The 25,920-nt window shown below is 41.5% G+C and overlaps 1 protein-coding gene across 1 annotated transcript in view; it reads left to right on the top strand.

Annotated features, from left to right (window-relative positions):
* The window catches only part of ptchd4 (patched domain containing 4), a 42,922-nt gene extending 18,290 nt beyond the window's left edge, over positions 1-24,632 (top strand). The window contains exon 3 of the mRNA XM_072440489.1: positions 21,936-24,632. Within this exon, the coding sequence (XP_072296590.1) occupies positions 21,936-23,617 (1,682 nt within the window). The 3' untranslated portion in view covers positions 23,618-24,632. The remainder of the gene's footprint in view (positions 1-21,935) is intronic.
* Positions 24,633-25,920: the final 1,288 nt, after the last annotated feature.

Raw genomic sequence — 25,920 nt, 5'->3', positions numbered from 1 at the left:
CGGTCCATCCTTAGTGCATCAGGTGTGTCTTTTTAAACAGACACATGACTGAAAACAGACATAGAAGATACTAATTCTGGCTAAAATACACAATTATGAAATACATTAAATATATATTTCAGATATATTATTTTTTACTAATGTGAAATAATGTCTAGGGGGCGACAAAAAAGTAATATTCTACTCACTCTTTTTCTAATATTGGAGAAAACCTTTTTTTTCTTTTGGGGTGTTTTGTTCGCTCTATGTGTTTGACTAATTATCCGCCCAATCCCAATCTGTATCATCTTAAATTAGGTCTATAGATTGTCTAAAATGAGACTAAACCAAGTCCAAAAGGAAACTAAACCACGGATAAGTTCTAAATAATGATTAGGCCAAAGGAGGACAAACACAAAGAGCTCTGCAAACCACCAGTTTGAGAAACGCTGCACTGACGGGCTGTGCCTCCCAGCAAGCTGGGCAGCTGGGTGGTGTCTAGGGAGAGGGAAGTCCATATGGCATGGCAATCAAGAAAAGGTCATTTAGATTCCTCTTGCATTGCGTAACAGAGCACATATGTGGGGCTGCTTATCTAAAAAGAAAAAAGGGCATAATTACTTGTCATACTGGTGGGAATAGCATGACAGTAATTAGCACATAATATTGTGTGTGTTTCAGTTATTTAGCAAAAACTGTGATATGTATGTGGATCATGGTTTTACATTTTGTTCTATTTAAACAGCAATATAGATCTAAAAAGATCTGAAACTCTCCATAGTGACATTTCACTGCAGCAGATTTTCATTCACGTGTTTTTATTCTTGACATTTTGGAGCCTATGACTTGGTCCGCAGTATGATGTTTGAAAACCGACATTTTCTGAGCACTAAACAGGATTAATCAAACATGCATTTATCCATTGAAATACAAGTTTATAAACTAAAGATGAGGGAACATTCATTGCCGTACCACTCACGAAAAACAGGTCCCTTTAATTAGCTCCTAAACACTGCATCACAAATCACGTCCCCTCTTATTTTGACGATTCTATTCATACCTGTACAATGAAGGGTGCGTTTTCTTCTCTTGACTATCCAATGTCAATAATTGTTCATTAAAGGAGAAATGCACATACCTCATAAGAGCATTGCAGCTCCTATGACTCGTGTGCTGCTGTTAACCTCATTATGTGAAACAGCTTCAGAGTCTCTCAGTGGGCTTTAGCTTCTCCCGGACTCCTGTGGGGACTTCAATAACCCTTACATTACACCTTTATATGAAGACGGGTATAATTACAGAATTAGTCAGTCAAAAGCAGGGGTTTGTTTCAGGTGAAGGAGATGTATTAATGATGTGATTAAGTAATGTATGCATGATGTGGAAGCACAATGTTGGCTAACTAAACAACAAATTAATACAGGGAGAAAGCTCGGTGGATACAGAAAAAAGTTGTTCTTTTTTAAAAGGTGCTGTCCCAGATTTGTATCTTAAAATGTCAAAAACAGTACTAGTTCATTTTAAACTCTTTCCAACAGTCCACGTGTATTTCTTACCCAATGCCACCTGAGCATCCTAAATAATTACTGCGATGAGTTAATAAACATCTTTCGCAGCAGAGTTTCGCTGTCACGCTAAAGCTAACAACTAGCAAGCTAACGGCGCACTTCCTGCTTCGTGAAGAATAAAATGCTCTATAATTAGATGCAGACTGCGCACAGTGGTCCGATTCTGACCACAAGAGCTGCATATAAAATACAATTTTACTGGTGCAAAACAGATTTTGCACTTGACTTTTACATGAATAAAAAATCGTCTAGAGCCCCTTTTAATTTTAAACATCATACAAGGCTTTAGTGACTACGAGACACATACTTGTTATACCTGGTTGGTCCTGAACCAGTGTAGAAAATTATCTGGCAGACCGTATGTAAATAAATTGTAAAAAATACAGTTTTCTGTGCAAATATGGACTGTTTTGTGCCTCTAATCTACACATAGTATTTACATTTAATACAAAACATACCTGATCTGGTATACAAAATTGAATAAATGGTTCAGAAACTGATTGAATTGTAGGCTTACCTGACCCGAAACACCAAAATGTCTGAACACCTTTTCCCTTGTATGTAATATAGAATCTATCGCACTATGTTTGTGGAACATTCTTTTCACACTCTGGAACGCTCGTCGCCTGCTCTTGTCCGTGTCTGCGCTCTCTAAATGTGACAGTGAAAATGTCATCATAGGTGGAAGGAGGCAGCTGTTCCACGTTGGCTACTTACAGTATTTGTTGCCGAGTTTGCATTAACCAAGTAATACGCTGAATACAAATACAAAGATTAGTTTGCAGTTTGTCATAATGTTTCGTCGTTTGAATTATTTGTGCGGTAAGGCAATTTCTACTTTGGTAGAGCTCTGCTTGTAAATTCTTTTTGCAAAGGGACTAATTCAGGCCCACACTGCATCCACAAAGTAATCTATGTTTTCTTGTGGTGAGGCTGAGTGGCGTTGACTTGCTGCCTCCATGTCCTCTGCTCTGGAAGGGCCCAGAGGGAATACACGCCTGCCCCTGTAACTGTGAGAGGACGGATGATGGATCTATGCACGTTATGCTGTTGAGTGGCGCTGTGGCTCTTTCCTCCGTCATATTAAAGACTGCAGGGACCCATCACAACCCACCGACTATTGATCAATTAACAGATCTCGTGCCATTGGAAAAATACCTGCTTTGGGAAAGATGGAGCATTCTGGAGTCTATATCGTAAATCACACAAGAGCTCAATCTGGCTCTGTCGTGGCGAATGTCCATATTCCTCGTGTCTTTATGTTCACTGCAAACAGGATTGTTGTAGATGCAGTAACTTCATCCTTCTTCCCCATTGTGAAGTATGGGTATTTTAACACATGATGACCTTAATGCAATTTATCTTGGCTTAGGACTGGATTAGATATCAGTTCCAGAATAATGATTCCATGTGTTCTGCAGTTTTGGTATGTGCTGGGAATCACAGGCAATTTGACATGATAAATGAAAATTGTCTGATGCACACGATAATTGAAATGAATTGTAACAACAGTATTTATTTATTTATTAATCCACGACCTGCACAAACTAAATATGAAAAACCGATTTCAATCAAACCAGTTAATATGTCAAATGTATTGCATAAACAAGATTTTCCTTGAGCTAAATAAGCAACAGTAGCAATTTGATCAAATATACCAAAACAATTCCATGAGCATTTTAACCAAACAATGCTTTTCCTGCATTCTGGTGAATTCATTATTGTTTTTATCCTGTATTAGTAGAACAAACAATGCTGGACGTCACCCCAGGCAGGGCGTCCTGTCTGTCCTGGAGATCAGCTTCAGTGACAGACTGACCCACTCTGGCTGTGTTTGGCGGGTCTTTCCTTCCTGCTGCTGTCAGACGGTGCACTACAATGAACGCTGCTAAAACTGTTAGACCTGAACATGTGTCATGCATTTCTTTTAATCATGTGTAATACTGTAATATAATCTCAGACATCTCTGGAGCAATCCTCACTGAAGTCACTTTACCTGTTATTACTTGTCCATATGCTGCAACATCGCCATCGAATCTTATGGTAGACAATATACACTTAAGTCACTTTAGCTGCTATTTACCTACTTATTCTGTCCATATGCTGCACTGAACACAACCATAGTAAAGAGGGAATTGGACATTGTAAGTTTTTATTGTGCTTATTGAGCATCGTGGACTTTAAGCTAGCAATTTATTTGTTTGTTTGTTGGCTGTTTTTGGCTATTTTGATAATGCCATATTAAAATACTTAACCGATGCTCAAATAAATAAATAGCCACTTACTGCACATAACATGGTAGTTTTTTTCCCTCTCTTTTCCATCTACTGCACATATTGTGTAAGATTATAGTATTTTCTGCATGTTTCTATTCTCTTGCGATTCTTGCATTGCAACACTGGAACTTTCCCATTGTGGGAAAAATAAGGGTTATCTTATCTTATTTTACCATATATAAATCCTAAGGATTTAAGATAAAACACATTTGTATACAACCTTTTTTTAATTTAACATAATCCAGGTGGATTATGGAGAGGAGATACTGGAGAGGAGAATCCGACCGATAGTCGAACCTCGGATTCAGGAGGAGCAGAGTGGTTTTCGTCCCGGTCGTGGAACACTGGACTAGCTCTATACCCTCCATCGGGTGCTCGAGGGCTCATGGGAGTTTGCCCAACCAGTCCACATGTGCTTTGTGGATCTGGAGAAGGCTTTCGACCGTGTCCCTCGGGGTGTCCTTTGGGGGGTGCTCTGGGAGTACGGGGTCCTGGGCCCTTTGCTCAGGGCTGTCCGGTCCCTGTATGACCGGAGCAGGAGCTGTGTTCGCATTGCCGGCAGTAAGTCAGACCTGTTCCCAGTGCATGTTGGACTCCGCCAGGGCTGCCCTTTGTCACCGGTTCTGTTCATAGTTTTTATGGACAGAATTTCTAGGCGCAGTCAGGGGTCGGAGGGTGTCCGGTTTGGGGACCACAGGATCTCATCTCTGCTGTTTGCAGACGATGTTGTCCTGATGGCTCCATCAAACCCGGACCTGCAACATGCACTGGGACGGTTTGCAGCCGAGTGTGAAGCGGCTGGGATGAGAATCAGCACCTCCAAATCCGAGGCCATGGTTCTCGACCGGAAAAAGGTGGCTTGCCCTCTTCAGGTGGGTGGGGTGTCCTTGCCCCAAGTGGAGGAGTTCAAGTATCTCGGGGTCTTGTTCACGAGTGAGGGAAGGATGGAGCGTGAGATTGACAGGCGGATCGGTGCAGCGGCTGCAGTGATGCAGTCGCTGCATCGGACCGTTGTGGTGAAGAGGGAGCTGAGCCGAAAGGCAAAGCTCTCAATTTACCGGTCGGTCTACGTTCCTACCCTCACCTATGGTCATGAGCTTTGGGTAGTGACCGAAAGAACAAGATCGCGGATACAAGCGGTTGAAATGAGTTTCCTCCGCCGTGTGGCTGGGCGCTCCCTTAGAGATAAGGTGAGGAGCTCGGAGTAGAGCCGCTGCTCCTCCACGTCGAGAGGAGCCAGCTGAGGTGGCTCGGGCATCTGTTCCGGATGCCTCCTGGGCGCCTCCCTCGGGAGGTGTTTCAGGCATGTCCCACCGGGAAGAGGCCCCGGGGAAGACCCAGGACACGCTGGAGAGACTATGTCTCTCGGCTGGCCTGGGAACGCCTCGGGATCCCCCCGGAGGAGTTGGAGGAAGTGTCTGGGGAGAGGGAAGTCTGGGAGTCCCTGCTCAGACTGCTGCCCCCGCGACCCGGCCCCGGATAAAGCGGCAGAAGATGGATGGATGGATGGATAATCCAGGTCATATTAAGCCTGTCGAGTTTACACCAGGTTCAGTGATCAAACAGGAAATAAATGTATGCTATGATTCATCATCTTCATGGTGTAGGTGTTTTGTATTTCTATGTTATCATTAATTTTCATGCTATGATACTATATTGATTTGATAGGCAATATAATTCTGCAGCACACTACATTCTTAGAACTGCCAACTCCCCTAAAGTTGTTGCAAAAACAAAGTCACAGGCAGCAGTGATGCAGGTTGGATTTGGGTTGGTTTGGAGTGGGTCATGTAAGTGTGACCATGAGGTAGTACACGTTTGCATTTGGAATATCTTCTACTTAACTACACTTGTTTCTCCGTGAATAAGGGTGGCATTATACTAAAACAAAAATCATTTTACAGAATAACATGCAGGCAAATGTGTCTGTGCACACCACAAAATTGTTGGTAAAATCTTAAATATAATTTGATGTCTACGTTTTTTTGCGAAATGTGTAGTCATTTTTACTTTAATTAAAAAATATTCATATTTTAACAGCATTGCTGTACTGAATTGTCCATTTCAGTATTCATAGTATTTGTTACCCCCAGGGACGATTCTAGGGAGTGTAGGGGCCCTAGGCGGAAATTCTTATGGGGCCCTACCGACCAGTGTTCACAAAAAATCTTCGCGGTCTATTCTGTCCTCACTGTGGTGTCACTACCAGGGCTAGACAGATAGCGAACATCCAAAAAAGAGAGTCCAACGACCATGTAGAGAAGACTTGTCTTTAATGTCTTTTAAGACGCTTTTCCCCACAACTTGTCTCTTTGACAATTGGAATTTTGTAAAACTGTAACAAACACATAAAAACACATGTAAACACATGTAAACCTTATAAATGTACCTTCACATCAATTGTACATGAACAGACACATATAAGAGCAATGAAAATAAAGGTTTGAACACATAGCCTAGCTTAAAATGTGACAAGGCTACATGCACAGCAGCTAGCAACAATCAAAGGAAGTACAGATTAAGCTTAAGTTTGACATAAGTTTATATATGCAAACGTAGAACAACATTATAACACAGAATAACATTCCACTTACGGACAAAGATACCCCAAGGCAGAAAACAGGATGTTTTTGTCAGTAGCTGCACTGCCGGAGCCCCACATGCTTGACTGAATGCAAGAGGCCGAAAAACGAAACTTATACCGACAACGTCCACTAGGGGCAATAGTCAACTATCGCGCACACAAAGAAGTTTAGAAATTACATAATCCTGTGTCAACAGTACACGGTCAGTAAGCACAACCAGAAATAAACCACATATTAAGCGCACGGGCGGCTTCACGGGGGCCCCCTAGTGGCCTGGGGCCCCAGGCAATTGCCTGTTATGCCTAATGGGATGCAGCGCCTCTGGTTACCCCGGTGTTTTTGGTTCCTTCCAGCTGCACTGGCTCTCCTCTGCCACGGGGACCAGCTCTGATCATGGTGTATTTCTAACTGATGCATTTGAAAACAAAATCCCCAGTGGAGGCCATCATTTCTGTAGCAACTAAAGGAACCAGTTAAATGTTCTACTTTAAGACTCTGATGTCTGGCCATTTATACTCATTTGTACCAACGCAGCACCAGTCTTTATCCACTCAACCACTACGCCTGTCTTTGTATGCGTCTGCAATAAAAGGGTTATAGCAGACATGTTCAGGGTTTCAGCATCAAATAGGTAATAACATAAAACGGTTTGGTACCAGTGGTCTAATTTATAAACAGTGTGTAGCCCTACGTACAAAATGGGGTCCAAAATTAACGTGGGATTGTGCGGTTGTGTACGTAAACTCTGCACCCTGCGTACGGAGGTTTCAGGCTATTGTTCGCAGCAGGGCATAGCAGTGTGACTAGTCTGTGCAATACCCGGAAGTCTCTCAATATTTTTACATTGACATCATAAATGTGTCACAATGTGCCTGTGTTACTTTGAAGTATTTCATGTAAAGTGAATGGACTGTAAAAAAAAATACAAAAAACAGAAATACAAACTTTATTTGCCTTTGAAAGATAGCACTGCAAGTTTATTTTTATCATATCATTTTTCAGCTGTTTGATTTGTTGTGAGGACTTTTCACTTGGAAAACTGCAGTTAATTTCTTCATCTAGAACTCCAAATTAATTTTCCATTATTTGTTATTCTTACTTACAATTAGGCTGCTAGTAGTGGACAAACAGTGCCTGGTCCACTGGGACAGAGGAGATTGAGCACTGACAGTGATCCAGCCCAGGCCTGACTGTTTTCATTATCTGTGAACTCCTGAATATTGACCAGCCCCAAGCGCTCGACCTACAGGTACCGCCTAATTCAATTTTAATGAGACATTTAACAGGAACTGGCTATTAAGCCTGTCTCTGCACCACTAAATATAGCACCACCACAGCAGCACACTCAGGTATTTTTAATCAAGAAATGAAAAATGCACTAATTACTGTAATTAAATAATGACTTATGTTTGGGGTGGAAGATAAGCCAAAATATAATATCTCTTTTTAGAGCCAAGATCACGATTCATGCAGTATTTAGTATATTTTATATGAGGGGGTAACTCAAGACATTGGCTGCTTCTGAGACTTTGCTGTGAAGCATTTAGAGTTAGAGCAGATTGTCTAAAGATTGGGGACGTCAGTTACAAAGCTTGCTTGTGCACTCTGCAATGCATTGGCCGCCATCCATGGTATTTACTTCCACTAGGCACAGGATGTTGGTGCTGGACTTTGCTTTAAAGCAGCTCTGCTTGTGTACAAGTCTCTCAATGGCCCAGTACCAAAGTAAATCTGGGACATGTTAGTGTCATCAACCTGGCACTCCACTTCATCCTGCGGCATCTGGACTCACTGGAAACCTATGCCAGGATCCTGTTTGTGGACTTCAGCTCTGCAACACCATCCTCCATGCTCTGCTCCAGGACAAGCTCTTCCAGCTCACCGTGCCTAACTCCACTAGCAGGTAGGCCACTGGCAGTGCGGCTCAGACTACCAGCACAGGAGCTCCACAGGGCTGTGTACTTTCTCCTCTGTACTTCTCGTACACAAACTGCTGAACCTCCAGCCACGACTCTGTAAAACTGATCAAGTTGCGGACGACACCACCCTGACCCGCTGTCAGCTTGGCTTTTCCTCAGAGTCACATTTCCTCAGATGATGGTGCAGTTCTACACGGCCATCATTGAGTCCATCCTCACCTCCTCCATCACCGTGTGGTACGCTGGAGCCACAGCCAGGGACAAACAGAGACTACAGCACATTGTGTGCTCTGCTGAGAAGGTGATCGGCTGCAGACTTCCATCTCTGCAGGACCTGTACGTCTCCAGGACAATGGGACGAGCAGGTCGGATCACCCTGGACACTGACTATTTGAGCCACTCCCCTCAGGCGGGAGGCTCTGGTCCGAATGGACCGTAGAACAGTTTATTTTCCTCTGCCATTAAACTCAATAACACTTCTAAACACCTGACACTAAATATAATTTAATCAATCACTCACCGCACTGTTCACTTTTTGCACTACATCTGTACATTTAACTGTAACTTTTGTGTACATAGTAGGCCTATTTTTATCCTATAGCAGATTTAAATTGTTTTTCTCTAATGCTTTTTGATTGTATATACATTATATTGTTTTAATATTGTTCATTGTTTAATGTTGGACTGAATTACCAAAACAAGTTCCTCTGTTTTTGAATTTCTCGTATGCAGATTCCAGCTGCAGGTTTGATCTATAAAAACAAATAGGTTGGTGGACTTAACATGGAGGACATCAGGACTTAGCGTGGCATAAGCCTCCAGTGTCTTTTTGGAGTATGCCCCATATCACAATTGAATTATTCATCGCCATATCTCAAGCCCTATGTTGATTTGTTTTTATTTATACTAAACAGACTATTGTTAAATGCACTTTATTTCAATTAATTGTAATATGCATTGATACATTTATTCCTGCGGGCTGTAGGTGAAGCTCAGCTGTGATGTGCTGATGCCGAATCATTAAGAACACGTCTCCAGTGGGTTAATTAGAGAGTAATGGAACAGTGGAGTCCAGGGAGAACATGACAGCATCTCTGACCTGGAAAAGCCTCAATACGCTCACATGTGCTCACAGGTATTGGGTGTATAGTTTTACGTTGACTGCCCATCTGGATACAACCACCTTCTTCTGGGTATTGGACTTCAACAAAAATACAATGGACCACATGTGATGAGACTTTCAATGTCGTTTGTTGGAATCATTTAACTGCGGTCGCTAAAAAAAATTTCCTCATAGGGATCAGTACTAAACATGATTTTTACTGGGTTATTTTGACTCTGTTTGTTATAGAATACAGGGACCTTTTAGTATACTGTAAAGCAACAATAAAATACATTTCTTTGCGGCATAGAATGGCACATGGCCAATGTAACTTTTCTGGATGTGGGGGATCTGACACATGCTTGTCACCATGGAGATCTTAATGCATTGCCTAAAATGTTCCACAGTATGGCATTAAAGTTTTCCTTCAGCTTGATTCAAGCAAGTGCATGTCTTCACATTTGAACACTAAAAACCTTGAATAAATGCAAGATAAATATGTTTAAGGCAATAATTTGTGTAACATTTAAACAAAGCAACCACATCTCCATGGAGAAAAACAAGTGTCAGACCCTGCACCAGAAAATATATGTAGTACACCTGTAATGTCGATTTGTCTCTAATATAGTGCATTTCACACTTTCTTGTTTAATAAAATTATTTGTCATGTACACCATAATAGTCTTTTTTATAGTTTTTTATCTGATATTGATTTGAAAAATAATCCTTACCAATCCTTCTCCTGTGCTGCTCCAGATTGTGCAAGTTATATTGCCTCCTCAGTCAATGTTTTACTCTGTGGCAAACCGCTGTAGCTTGCTGTCATTTCAGAGAATACTAAATCAATGTCTTGTGTCTTTCTGATCTCCTCCTGGAGGTTTTAGGACCATAATTATATTTAATGACTGCGTAACTTTTCGGTGCTGGGAGGAGAGCACATTGGTTTGTGTTATATTGGCGTTGCTTGCAGGATGCTGACCGGGAGCAGTTCTGTCCAACCCCCTGCCTCTGGACTGAAATAGCCGGCGGGACAGCAGTGACAAACAGCCCTCATACAATCCATTCGGAGCTGCAGCACATCTGGGACCTGTTCCTCTTCTCATCTTGTGAAACCTAAATAGTGCACAGTACACAGTAGTTTGTGACAACTTTTTGACTTAAATGACTTAGGAATTTACTGTTATTATTATTTTTTTATCATGAAAAACTAATCTATATATATAGGTCAACAGATATATGGACCATATATCTGTGTGAATAACACATGTTACAACGTAACACTCACAAGTACAAGCTCAGGAGCAGTTCGAACCAGATGTGAAGACACAGAGTCAGGTAAATCAGCTCACACAGAGTAATCAAGGACGTAGGGGACAGTGGGGACAGCTAGGATATTTCCTCTGTATGTTAAGCTTAAAAATGCTGTGTGTTTTATGACGTATTAAATGTCATATCTAAACAACTATCATAGAAATGAAAAGTGAAACAATGATCTAGAATGATCCTTCCCTCTGTCTTTGGACTCAAGAACATTTCTTAAACACTGTCACTTTAACCATAATTTAATCACTCACTGCACTGTTCACTTTCTTCACTATATACATTTTTATCATATAGTAGATTTTGATTATTTTTGTTTTTGATTTATATAGGTTGTTTTATCATTGTTCATTGTTTTATGTTGCACTGAAACACCAAAGCAAGTTCCTATGTTTGTGATTTCTTTGCATTGACAATGGCAAAAAACATTTCTGATTATAGAAAGCATTTTTTTAAAGCAAAAACTGGTGGTAAAACTGCTGGATTACCTCTGTTTGCAATCACGATTATACAAAATATAGCGCGAAGGATTATTGTCTACACTAAACTATATAATATTACTTTCCCACCCCTACCTGTCATGGTCACCGTCTGTCTGGTGATGTATCGTTTGTCTTGTTACTCACGGTGTTTCTGTCTCTGCTCCTCTTCGTTTCCCCCTCCCTTCTTGTCCTCATCCCTGGTTACCGCCCCCTTGTCTCTCTGGTTACCGCCTCCTTGTTTCCCTGGTTACCGCCCCCTTGTCTCTCAAGCTCATCACAGGCCTCTCACACCTGTGCGTGTGGGTTCACAGCTGTATCTGGTTGTTAATCACTGTGTGTGTGTGTGTGTGTGTGTGTGTGTGTGTGTCCCATTTTTTACTTTTGACTCTGATTCCTGCCTACTCCTCGTGATTCCTGTTTGCCGTCGTTGACCCTGGACCGTCCTGAGATTACCCTTTTCGCCTATCTCCTGATAACGCTGTCTTGCCTGTGTACTGAACCTGGAGCGGATCTGACTACGCCTCTCGTCTGCCCTCCAACACCGCGGTTGCTGGCACTGTCCACCGCTGGAAGAATCTTTTATTTGTTGTACTCTTAACCAAGAGATTTTGTATTTTTCTGTTCCATTATCATTCCAGCCCCGTAAGTTGGTTCCGTTCTGCCGTTCGTGACACTACCATGGATTTTTAATAACATGTAAATGCTGCACATATCAGGAGAGGTGGGGACAGCACCTAGAGGTTACCTGTGTGTGCTGTTTGTAAAGGGCTATCGTAAGAATGAACATGAGTGTCAGAAGTTTTTAGAAGAAGCTATTTAGCTGAGAACTGCAATGATCATCGAGTGCTCTCAGTTTGGTTAAAAGAGGGTGAGTGTTGTAATCGCAAGACTGATTGCAATTGAATCAATTCAAGCGGTTGCAATTAGAAAAAGGTCAAGACTGCAAATGTAATTTGCAAATAACCAAATATCACATTTTATTCATTTCAGAATGAAATAAATGGGAGCATTTTGAGCTAAATCTGGATTTTAATACATCAGAATATCTAACCTACATTTCCCTACATGCCAAATTTTTAATCAATTTCTAAAATCACACTCATTTTATTATCACACCACAAATCTTTCGATTTTTCTTTTCCCCCCCAAAAATGTATTAACCAAAAACTAATGTTTCCCCGTATATGACAAAATATCACTCAAAATTGCACCCCTCGAATACCTTAATAAGAGTAGCAGCAGTAAACAGTCCGTGTACTACAGTCTTCCTCGTCTGTGTGAATGCTGTCGGCAGTGTTTTGCGTAGGTGTGTGTGTGGGAGGTGCAAAAACACAAAACTGAGTTCTCATCTTCCCTACACACTCTGTCGTGTCTATAAACTCCTCAGACTGGGGTGCTGCTTATAACAGACACAATGTATATTTCAATGTATATTTTTACATCTTTTTATTCAGTAATAACAATCACTGCAGCACATTTAGGATTGCCAGCAGAAGAAACGACAAAATAGTCATCATTTTGAGTTAGCTCCCAAAAGATTTACCATGGCAACTTAATAACTGCTCTTATTGATTTCAACCATTCTCTGCTGCACACTTCCTTTTTTGGCATTGGTATAAGCCAAGACTGAAAAGAGCATCATTATGGTTCACTTTGGCATTTTAGAGTTGCATTAAGCGCTGCAAAAATAAATTAAAAAAATTGGACAATGCAATGTGTAGCATGTGTCTCTCAAATGCGGAAAACACCTCTGCCTCGAATATTGACGTAGCATTAAAATGTCTTATTTTATAACTTCTGATTTACAGAGATGAGCGCTTTGCTCATTGGCATATTTGAACCAACTAAAGTAATTCTAATGAGGTTAATACAGAATAATTTCATGGAATGGCCCTGTGCCTCCTTACTCTGCCTTAACTGCCTCAGTTTTGGTGTGAACAGGGGTTTACCGTTATTGAAAGTGACTTTGGTGTGTGTTTGTATATTGAAGTCCTCACGGAATCGAATGTATGACGTCATCTAGTCATGCACTAGACAAATCTAGCTTTTATGGAAGAATGTAAAGAAGAAGCCATTGCTGAAAAACACCTATAAAAAGTCAATTTGCAGTAGCCCTGTGGGGTTACAGGAAACATGTAGAAAGTGCTCTGGTCTGATGAGACAAAGTTTACTATTTGGCCTAAAAGCATAACGCTTTGTGTGGTGGAAAACCAACATGACACTCAAACATGATGGTGCAGCATCATGCTGTAGGGCTGTTTTTCTTCAGGAGGGACAGGGAAGCTGCTCAGAGTTGATAGGAAGGTGGAGTCAAATACAGGGCAATCTGGGATGGAAACCTTTTAGCATCTGCAAAAGACTTGAGACTGGGATAGAGGTACATCCTCAGCATGACAAAGACCCTATACATAAAGCCAGAGTTGCAATGGAATAGTTTGAAACAAAACATGTGACATCAATGCTTTACATTCAGAATGACTAGTTGCAAGTTGCAGGACAGTATTGTTGGTGAAATTATCCATGCTTTCCCTTCTATGTTGTTGTATCAGTGCAACACAGTTGTTTATGTTCATCAAAATTTGAGTGTACCTAATAGCCATTTTAGTCTATAAAATAGAATATGAGCACGGAGAAAATGCCATAAAAAAATAATTTGTAATGCAGTAGACGTAGTATGAAACCAAAGAGCTTGTACACAAACTTCCATTATCAGGCACCTCCTGCCAACTTAAATCATGAAGCTTTCCTATCATGTTCACCCAATGACGTTCCATTTAAAAGGCGCAATGGACGATTTTTCGGCGATTTGAGAACGCAGGCGGAAGTGCGCATTCGCACTCCCCCGTGTGGACTGATACAACCCACATGTGCGTTTGTTTATTAGCGCAACGGAGCGCATCGCATCTCTCGTCTCCTGTAGATTTCAGTCTACTTCTGAGTCAGCTTGAACAGTCTTTCTCCGTCTTCATTTTGTCCCGTACACTGAGGGAACTATATTATGATAGATCCATGCGCTTAGGCACGTGGAAACGTGGGGACGAGCCTGACGCGGCTGCAGGTGAGCGATAGGTGCATTTTATGATTGATACGTGGCAGGACAAATGATTTATCCACGCCACGAGGAAATATGATACAAAATTTGCTGAAAAAAATCGTCCATTCCACCTTTAACATCCTGAGGACAGAAAAAACACACATGCCTGTTCTATATTGGTGGAAAGTGTCCCCGTTGCATTTGCACTAAACCAGCTGACAATAACTAAATGACTTGCGGCGCAGCTTAATAAAACTAAAAGCAGGAAGAGCCAGCTAGCCGGCTCCTTACATAGTTTATAATCCCTTCGACTTAATTAACTTTTTTCTTTTGTCAAACAAGAGGAAATTCATAATGCTGTCAGAGGAATGGATCCACCAGCAAAAAGGAATAAAGACTGAACAATCAGAATTTAGCTTTTTGGAAATAAGATGTATTGATGACGATCCATTAAAGAAAAACAATACATTAAAAAAACATTGCTGTTGGCAAGGAGCAACATTGTACAAACGTATTTTCTGTTTTCAGATTTGTATGTGAAATTATGTCACATGTCCAAATGGGGGCAAGCGATAATTTCCCAGTAATGAGCGTATGGTATTTTTTTTTTTTTTTTTTTTTTCAATTGGATAATAAATTAAACAATTTACATCAAATAAATCAACCCTTTACATTTCCAATTTAAGTCTGAATGTAATTTTTTCCATTTGCTTGATGGGGGTTACAATTTCAGTCCAGTTCTTGATTGTTTGTGAGGTTTCATTTCTTCGTGATGGCCTTTTTTTCCCACCGCCAAAAGTACATTCCAGAGATATCCTATTATTGTCTCCTTGGCAGGAGTTTTGAGGCCCAAATAAATAGTCCTAAAATAAAGGGGGATGGGAATGTCAAAAACTGTCTGGAGTGCCTTGTTAATTTCAGTCTAATATTTTTGAGCAGCATGACGTGATAGTGATTTGCCTCCTGGCTGCCAACGTTTTTCCAGCAGTTAGCATTTCCTTGAATGATGGAATAATGTGTATTTGACATGGTGTTATTAAAAACGTGACACATTTTCCAGCAAATTCCTCACTCTTTGTTTGTCAAAACAAGGTTATCTTCTATTGCCCATTAGTTTTTATTAAAATATTTAGGCCAAAAAAAAAAAAAAAAAATTGTATTTCCGGTTAGTATTATTTTTATTGTCAGTAGTAAGCAGGTTTTTATTTCAACCTGGAGAGACTCAGACAAACACCGAAAAGATTGTTTAGCAATCTTTATTACGAAGGTTATTTGGCGCTCAGACCCTGACGGAAGACATAGCATTTATGGGCACTCCATAATCTAATTGAGTTAGATGTCTCCCCCCAGGGCCTGGAGACTGGTGGTGGTAGATGTGGTGAGAGGGTGGAGAGGATGATTTGGATGAGAGGGATGCAGAGGTGGAGAAAGGGAGGTGGTGGGTCACAGTACGGTCTGAAGCGGCCGAGCCAACTGCCCGAGGGTTTAAATGGGACCGGCTGTGCGCTGATTGGGAGCAGAGGAGGTGCAGAGGAGGTGCAGAGGAGGTGCAGAGGAGGTGCGCCGTGCCGAGGAGTGACTTGGGTGCGTTGATTGAGGATGGGGAGCAGGTGCGAGGAGCGATGTCCCGGGAGTACCCCGTCCTTAGACCCTCCTTCTCGGTCAGGAAAAACTACAAAAACCTCCTTGGGAAAAAGTAGAAACCTGGAGGAGTTCCGTGTGAAGGAGGAATCTGACTCTCACAGACGGACAGACGGTCGCCCGGCTTGGGTGCATTGATAGAGGCTGGGGAGAGGTGCCCTGGCATGGTGGTCGACGCAGATGATGTTAGGTCTTCCAGGTGAACTTACCTGGCTTACCTGGCTTCATTTTTGTTACCATAATTAGGCTATAGAAACACAATGTAGGCTTTTATTAATAGCCTAATATTGTTTATCATATACAAATGTACAATATGAAAAGGAAAGAGAAAATCTGCTATTTAGCTAGACCATTTAATACAGCTGAGTATTTTGAAAATAAAATATACTGGCCACAACTACGCTTAAATGATGAAAGTTGAGCTTAACCAGAACTTCCTCTCTCCCCTTCCTGCTTCTTGCCTTGACTCTCTCTCCATCCTTTGCATGCACAGCTGGTCGCTTTCCGTCGCCCGTCGGCGCTCTTCGGTTCTCTTTTCGGCGCTTCGGCGGGATCAACCCTCACTGCCTCTGAGATTGACCGGTAGGTCGCGATTGACGTAATGGGCACCCCTAGCTTAACAGTTAACACACATCCCTGTGTTTTACTTGAGGAACAACTTCCGAACAAGAGCATGTTGAATATTCTCTTGACGTAATCCAAATCTCGCGAGCAGTTGCGACAACTTGTGAGACTTCGGGAATTCAGAAATGGCCGCCATTGACAGTGATGCATGGCAGTGTGTACGTCTTTTCCAGGGAGAATTTTGCAATCTATGGAAGGTTTAAGATGGTCTAGAACGAAAAGTATATAGTATGTGAGGGCTAGATTTTTACGAGTCCAGTACCAAATCACCAGGGTTTTGTTTTTTTTGGACCTGAACCGAATCGTTTTTACAAGTCCAGAACCAGTCCGGCGTACCCGTACCCATCCCTAGGTTGTATACAATATTCCATATTCAGAATTGAGTTTGGTCTATATGAGGCACAGTCAAGTCGATCCTTCCTCTCTTTAGATATTAAGGATATAATGGCTTCCTACCAACTCGCAGGGATCAGTGCTTTTTGAAGGACTCAGTTTAAAGTTGGTAAATGCAGAGGAGTAAGTGTGTAAAATGCAATATACCATTCTGAGGTGAATCCATCACTCCTCGGACATTTATTGCACTTAGAATTTCAGCAGTTGTTTTTTCAAGTTGTTATTTTAAGAATTGTTCTCACTTCCTGTTGTTTTCTAAGCTTCCAAGCTAATAATTTTGAGAATTAATTAACCACTTTCATAATATTTTTGTTTGATGCGGAGCATTTTTGAAAATGTATTTCTTGTAAAGGCCAGGTCATTCATTTCACCTCGTGTCTTTTTAATTTCCTCCAGCATTTGAGGATCCTTGTTTTTGATATGTTTAGCTTCTGACAGTTTAGTTTTTTTCTGCCTTTTTGGCCAGGGTGACAGCAAACTGCCTTAGCTGCATCCCACAGAATGGGTGAAGAAACTTTACCATTGTCATTTTTTACTTCTTCTTTTCTGTTTCAGATCAACAGTGGAATTATCACCTATGTTTTGGCCCTATCTTTGCTGAAAATAAAAAAAAAATAGTCTATTATAGTATAGATCTTATATGGGTTGGAAAAAATGTTATATTGGCGGACATTAGGATTTATCTCTCTCCAGATATCATTATGAATTTACAAAATGTATTGTTTATATATTAACCAGTACTTTGCAAGTTGGAGACATTGCTGACACAAACAAGAGTTCCCTCAGAGTTGTTTCTGATCAGATCTATAACTTTAGTATAGAAAGTGAGGTCGCTTCCCGGTGGACCATATACTACATTTATTAAAGTTAGACCACTAAAAGTTGAATGGAGGATTTTTTGCTTTTTGTCCTTTTTTTTTTTTTTTTTATGCGCATGCGCACACTCACCCCCACCCTCCTGTTCTTTCCAAGAGGCCGTCTGCTATCCCACCTCGTGCACTAGCACGCAACAGCTCCGCTGTTACTCGTGCGTTTGTTTATTAGCGCGACGGATCGCATCGCATCTCTTATCTCCACCGATTTCCTTCTCTTCTGAGCTCGACCCAGTCTTTCTCTGTCGTCCCTCAGCCATTTTTGTACTTCGCGGTCCGAAGCGTGAAGCTACACTGAAGGAACTCGCTGCTAGCTTCACTAAACACACCGGCATATCAACCACGCATGCGCAGCCAGGGGAATGCGTTGATATCCTGGGAACGAGCCAGAATGAGCCTGCAGGTGTGCATTAGCACGCAGGGAATGATTAACATGTGGGAGAACTACTCAGCTGTCCACGCCAGGAAATGATTGGTCGCCAAAAATCCTCCATTCAACCTTTTGATAGTTTCTTTGACCAGTCCAAATCTGCCATCTTTATCTTTGTTCAAAGGCTATTCTGCTTGAGATAAATATAGCCACCCCCCTCTTATGTTTGCCCCGTATGAGGAATATTAAAGTATTTTATACCAAAATGTATTATTTTTTTTTTTTTAATGGGTCAATATTTTTGTTGATAGCACTTGATCAAACGTTTCGCCACTTTGCACTCCAGCACCGTCTGCGGTGTGGTCCCTTGCTCTGCCCCGTGTAAACTCATGAAGCAGCGACATGAAACAATTTGTTCTTGCGCTGACTGTAGCTTGTGCAGTTGACTCGAGCAGTGTGGACCTCCGTGTGTAATGGACCGGTTGTTCAGAGTGTTTATCCAGTCTTGTTGAAATTACTGGGCTTCGTCCGACACACACACAAACATACACACATGTCCATGACTCGTGTTGCTCCTGGAGACATTCTGTGGTTCAAAAAACCCAGAAATAACCTACTGTGGCAAAAAATAATCATGGAAATTGATAACCGGTTAATCTTGACATCCCTAGCTGTGAGACGCCTTGATGCTGCCATGTTTATCACGCTGTTTATCACTAAGGGAGTCGTATCTCTCCTTCACTGTGGAACTCCTCCAGGTTTCTACTTTTCCCAAGGAGGTTTTGGCCAGGCCGAGAAGGAGGGTCTAAGGACAGGGGGCTTGGGAAATTTGTCTAAGGACACAAGATGCTGGGACATCCCGTTCCTATGAACATTGTTTAATCTATTTTTCACTGTCGGCTCCCCGAGGCAACTACTGTTGTGATTTTGGGCGTTACAAAATAAATTGAATTTAATTGAAGTGGTGGAACTTCAAGTTAATAGGTCTTGGGTGTTGGTTCGGAGCAAACTTGGGAGCCACGGAGTGATGTGCATTGTCAAACTTTATTTTCCCAGCTTTTGTTGGAAGTTTTAGATAGATATAGGGGTTCCATCCTATAAATTTGACCACATCTTTCCCTTCAGTGTCGTCAGATAAAACAGATAATTCGCAGATTACCTCTGCGATTATGATTCTCAAGTTCGCCCACTTCGTTAGTCAGGATCGATGCGTACCTGGTTTGTCAAATCTGCCACTTTGGCTTGCAGGGTAGAGGCTGTGTCTTTGCATCTACTGTCTTTGTAATCTTATCAGTTATCTCTAGCTTAGCTGTAGTATGACCAGTCTGATTCTCGGTGGCGTTGTTCTTCTTCAGTTTCTCAGACGTGTTCCCAAAATAAGCGTCTGAGCTCATATGTCCCAAGCAGAAGTATCAAATCTCCCCAGGTGATCTCTTAATATAGAATGATACATCCCCATAATCTGACCCATAATTTGCTTTATACCAAAGCACAAAATTGTGCACTATTCAATAAAATTTATTTTTCCAATGAGGAACTGTCCATAAATGTGTTCAAAGCTCAGAAAGACTGGAGGGTCTGGGTCTGGAGGGTCAGGGTCTGGAGTCTCAATAGCTGATGATTAGTTATATTCTCTCCCCCTTCCGATAGAGAGAAGCTGCGAGAGTCTCCATCTAGACCAGCGGGAGCCCGTTTCTCCAGCGGGGAAGAACTGCGATTCTCTGCCTCAAACTTGCAAGCTATGTTAGCCTCGTTAGCTTTGTTAGCTTGCAATGCCGGCAGTTTTCGAATGGGGCCTTGGGCCGTCAGCTTTGTTTGTTTTGGTCCCGTAGTGTTACCAAACCTGTGCCTTCCTTGTTTATGCATCTCTCACTCTTCTTATTAAGTGGGTCAAACAGTCATTTTAAAGTGCATCTTTAAAAGATAATATAAATGCAAATAATGTATAATGTGTGTCTTTTAACATGAGACAACTTTTAAACCAACTTTGTAGTTTTAAATCAGTTCATTTTGTGTTTTCCGCCAAAGAGTATATTGTAAAAGCAGCACAAACTGACTAAATTAGATCACAGTGCATTGTCTGTGGCTAGTAAGAATTTTATTTCCCTTCAATCTGAGCCAGCGCTCTGATTGACCAAACCCGGGCAGAATGCTTGTGTCTTTAAATTAATGCTAACCCGAAAATCCAGCACTCCAGATTGAATACAGCTGATATACTTCAAATCTGTTGTTCTTTAATACTGAAATATGTATGCTGGAAAATGTGATGATTCTGATGTTTAGCTATTCATAACACATCTCCATGCAGTCATGAGCAGATCTGTGCTGTTATTTCACAAACATGCATAGAGTGGGTGGCCGGATGTTCTTGTGTGGGAGAAGTTGCATTATATGGAGCCAATACATTTTGAACACTCTTTATTCAGTTCTGTTCTGTATCTTTGGTCGAGTGAAAATATGGGGGAATATATGAATGAGGCTGCTGCAGACTACTGCTATTTACTGCACGGAGGAAGACATCACAGGACTTAACTCAATTAGACAAGAGGCAATGCTACTGCAGCCAATCACTCTGTCATGTTTAAATGATCATAGAGCTACACAACATTCAATTATGAAGCAGAATATAGTGAAAAGTATGTCCCTGACTGCCAAAGAAAATCAATTCCAGTTTGAAAGGTCTAACTGACTAGTAATCTCAATAATAATCCATCAATCCATTATTATTATTTTCATTAAGAAGAAGAATATAATAATATAATAATGATACATCAAACTCGCTTCTAATTACAAGGAAACTAAATAATAGAAGAACAATTAACAGATGTTAATGTAACAGAGCAATGAAATGCAAGTTTGAACAGATATTTTTTGAGCAGTGAAGTTCTGTGAGTTCCTGATGCATTGTGGGAGTTGTGGGGGGTTGGGTCAGCTGCAGCGAAGGCTTGGCCTTTGTGGAGAAGTGAGAGGGGTCATCTGATCTGAGGCAACGGGTGGGACAGCACTTTTGAGGCTGGTGAGATTGGGACAGATTATGGAGGGACTGTAGGTGATGAGGAGGAGTTTGTCAGACATGCAGTATTTCAATCTGAGTCAGTGGAGTTGTTTTAGAATAGACCCAGCTTGAACCTTGATTAGGAGTGTGCATCTCTGGGTGAGATACCAAACTAATAATAGTAATGCCTTTGATTATTATTGCTTTTCTTCACTTCAAGTTTGGTGGTGGTGAGCTACGTCTACCCTGGGAAAGACTGAAAGAAGTGTGGCTGCATTCACGCACACACACCAGATTCATATAGCCAAGACCAAGAACCTGTATAGACTAACCTAGAGTCACGGAGTCATTTCGAGTCACAGCTGCCCCACTGTGGCACCTGTTTTTTTCAGTGGTTTCATATCCAAGTACTCATCTGGCCCAAACTTGCTTAGCGTCAAAGATCTGACGAGATCGGGCACTGACATCAAACTCTTAAATGAAAAAAAATAGATTTTCTTAGCAACCAAATCCCAATTTCATTTGATCACAATTTGTTTTCAGAAGTAGATTTATTTTAAAAGGTGATTTATTTATTTTGACACAGGGCAGACTATGTTTATATGTCGTCATATTGCTTGTGCCTGTGCATCTTTTTTTAAACATCTTTGAAATATCAACATTTGAATGAATATTAATACATCACTATTATACACTGTATTTTGATTAAGAATAAGATTTTTGTCTTTGCAGATGTGCACTTAATTTAAACCTAAAAATATATTTTTTCTTTCAGGCCATGGAACCAAAGGGGTGTTCGAGCTGCTGGCGGGCTGGAGGAGGACGAGGGAGAACCTTCCTTTCAAAGAGCGTGTAGCGGATGCATTTGCAGACGTGATGGTCTGCTACACTATGACCAGCTCCCTCTACATCATCACCTTCGGCATGGGAGCGAGCCCCTTCACCAACATCGAATCAGTCAAGATCTTCTGCCAGAGCATGTGCGTGGCAATCCTGGTGAACTACTTTTACGTATTCTCTTTTTATGGATCTTGCCTGGTTTTTGCCGGACAGTTGGAGCAGAACCGCTACCACAGTGTATTCTGCTGTAAGATCCCTTCAGTGGAGTACCTGGACCGCCAGCCCACATGGTTTAAAACGATGATGAGCGATGGGCATGACTTGTCAACACACCATGACAGTTTGCCCTACCAGAACCACTTTATCCAGCACTTCCTCCGCGAACACTACACAGAATGGATTACTAACACTTATGTGAAACCATTTGTAGTGATTCTGTATCTCATCTATGCCTCTTTTTCATTCATGGGATGTTTACAAATTAGTGATGGATCCAACATTGTAAACTTGCTTGCTAGTAACTCTCCGAGTGTTTCATATGCATTGACCCAGCAGAAGTACTTCAGTAACTACAGTCCAGTGATTGGATTTTACATTTATGAACCAATAGAATACTGGAACTCTACTGTGCAAGAGCACCTCAAGACTCTGAGTCATGGATTCAATAAAATATCTTGGATGGACAACTTTTTCCATTACTTACGGGTGGTGAACGTGAGCGCGTCCACCAAAAGTGACTTCATCAGTATCCTCAAGGGCTCGTTCCTACGCAGCCCGGAGTACCAGCACTTCACTGAGGACATCATCTTCTCCAAGAACCGTGAGACAGATGAGTATGACATCATTGCCTCGCGTATGTACTTAGTGGCACGGACCACAGAGAAGAAGCGTGAGGAGGTGGTGGAGCTTCTGGAGAAACTTCGGCCACTGATGTTGATTAACAGCATCAAGTTCATTGCCTTCAATCCAACTTTTGTCTTCATGGACCGTTATAGCTCCTCTGTCATCTCGCCCATTCTGACCTCAGGCTTCAGTGTGCTCACCATCCTCATCCTCACCTTCTTCCTGGTCATCAACCCTCTGGGGAACTTCTGGCTCATCCTGACGGTCACCTCCGTGGAGCTGGGGGTGTTGGGTTTGATGACGCTCTGGAATGTTGGCATGGACAGCATCTCAATCCTGTGCCTTATTTATACCCTCAACTTTGCCATGGATCACTGTGCACCACATCTGTACAGTTTTGTACTAGCGACAGAGCACACGAGGACGCAGTGCATCAAGCTGGCTCTGGAGGAGCACGGGGCAGCCATATTGCAGAACACTTCCTGCTTTGTGATTGGGATTATGCCCTTAGTGTTTGTGCCTTCCAACCTGACCTACACACTGTTCAAGTGCTCCCTGCTCACAGCAGGCTGCACGCTGCTACACTGCTTTGTCATCCTCCCCGTCTTCCTAACCTTCTTCCCGCCTTCCAAAAAGAGACACAAGAAGAAGAAACGGGCAAAGCGGAAAGAGCGGGAACGTGAGAGGGAGCGGGAACGGGAGAGAGAGAGAGAGAGGGAAGAGATCGAGTGCATAGAAATCAGGGACAATCCTGATCATGTGACTAATGTTTGAATAGTCAGCAGTGAGTATCCGTAGGTATTCATGAGTTGATGTGACAGAAGTGCTCTCCAGACACAAGAGTCTCTGAGCGGGAGTCAGAGGTGTCCAGTTGAGGTCGTCTTCTCTCCCAAACAGTAGCAGCTCCACTGGTAGAGCTCGCCCAAACGGTCAGTCACAGTGCTTCTCCCTGGACAGTGTATCTCATTTGCAAAAACAGAAACATGTTCATAGTCTCAAACTTATTTCCTGAGCAGCTGGTGTATTCCCCAACTCTTGATTAAAGAAATTAAATTGATTTGTCAAATTCTGCCCATTATAATTTGTTCAACCAGAGACATACAAAGAGATGTAGAGAGCGGAAATAGCAGTCACTAAAGCCAAGGATGTCCGATGATGGAAAGGTTTAGCTTATCACAAAACTGTGCAGAAGGTGCATCTTACACTTTCCTGCAACATTTTAATTAAATAGAAAGAAAAACAACCATATGGAAAGGGAGATACTCTGGACTGAAAGTACACCGCATGCTTTTTCTTGAACTTCAAACATGTCTGATCCATCAGACTGGGCAGATGGCATACACTGTGTCCATTTTGAAAAACAATTTCACATTGCATCGTGTGAATTTAACAGTTATTTTATGTAAGCAGGGAGAGGTTGTGTGAGGGGCAGGGCAATGGAGGCAGAGCTGCAGTGGGCTGCCAAGTCAGATTAGTCTGCAGCAGTGACTTTGCACCAGAACAGTCAAACCAAAAGACAGTTTGTAAGGCCAGAACACTTGAGTGTGTTATGAATATGAAGATATGTGAGTATGAATAACATGGCATTGATACAGGTCCCAATGTGGTTTCTCTGTCTCTTAAGTTATTTATGATTTGAGCTGATTGGAGGATTTTGCTGACTGGTTAAAGCAGAGTTCACTAAACCCTGGGAGAAGACAAAATGTCGAATGAGAGACTTTCGAGTCCCTTCTTTCATAACTTAATCTTTTGCCGTTTGCACCATGGGCCAAATACCAAGAAAAAACTATGTAGAACATGTTTCACTTTAATAATTTTGTTCTATTGTGGGAGTATTTGCTTCTGTAGATTGTTGGAATACACAGACACTGTGCTGAATGTAGCAAATTTAAAAGCAAAGCTATTAGTTATTACAGAGCAACCTCACCGAAGATTAAAACACTATCAATTATTTTATTTCCAAGACAACAATCCAAACAAGGCCATCAATAATTTTCTGAAATATCTACTTTAAAAAGTAACTACTACTAATATTCATAATACAACTGCCAACCTGCCAAGTGCCATGTCACACTGGCTCTGCTGCAGATGTAGCTCTTACCGGTCCAATGTCACCACCTGACAGAGGAAACAAACCAACTGCTGATCTAGCTGGAGAACTCATGTTCTTATAGGGACATAGTATCATTCTTGTTTTATGAAGAATATCCCCAAGTGTTGAGTGTTCAATGATCAACTGCACATTGCCCTACTTAGAAATGTTTGGAACGCTATCGGTAGCATCCGCAGTGGCTGTCAAGTGCTGTAGAAGCCATGTTAACTTTGTATAGTTAGAAGGCATGAAATGTTGATAAAATGAAACTGGAAAATAATGCAGAATTAGACCTTAAAAGATTGACTTCCCCAAATCGGACAGTTTGCATGGCACTGTAATGTATGTATGCATGTATTTCCTTTGGTATGAAGTCTGTGAACTTCTCTCATTTGCTACTCTACCTTTAGTTTGTTGTTCAAGCATCTTCTGTAACATCATGTGCGACCTAAGCTGAAATGACTTGTTCTGTCCAACCAAGTCAGAGGATATTCATCTGTAAAATATATGTAAATTTCTCTTTTATATATTTTCTAAGAAAATATGCTAAAGAAACATTTTTAATGAAAGAGTTTTATTAAAAAATAATAAAATGAGGGAAAAAGTCTATCACTGTAGGCCAGTAATAAACAGTGGAATGTTACCTGTACTAGCTCTTATTTCCACACGACGGATTAAATGTCTGTTTATAAAATCACTTTTCTAAAGAGGAAACTGTGGCACATTGTATTAGTCTGAGTGAGAATGGTCCATTTTAGTATTCATAGAATACATTCATTACTACATCATGGTTCTGTACTATAGTTTTATGGAGGCACGTGGCTGAGCCCCTCGCTCACCTCAGCGAGGGGCTCATAGACAGTACAGTCTATGGTGGGGCTTCCGTGTGGAGTTCCCTTATTTCCCCTTGTCTGGGACGTTTTCATCCACTTTACAAAAAACATGCAAATGAACCCTCCAGATATGTACTCTACTACTCATATGT

This window comes from Eucyclogobius newberryi, unplaced genomic scaffold, assembly GCF_026437365.1.
Source record: "Eucyclogobius newberryi isolate DKJ021-1_F unplaced genomic scaffold, fEucNew1.0.hap1 SCAF_1, whole genome shotgun sequence".
NCBI classification, from domain to species: Eukaryota; Metazoa; Chordata; class Actinopteri; order Gobiiformes; family Gobiidae; genus Eucyclogobius; species Eucyclogobius newberryi.
This window is presented reverse-complemented; position numbering and strand designations above follow the sequence as displayed.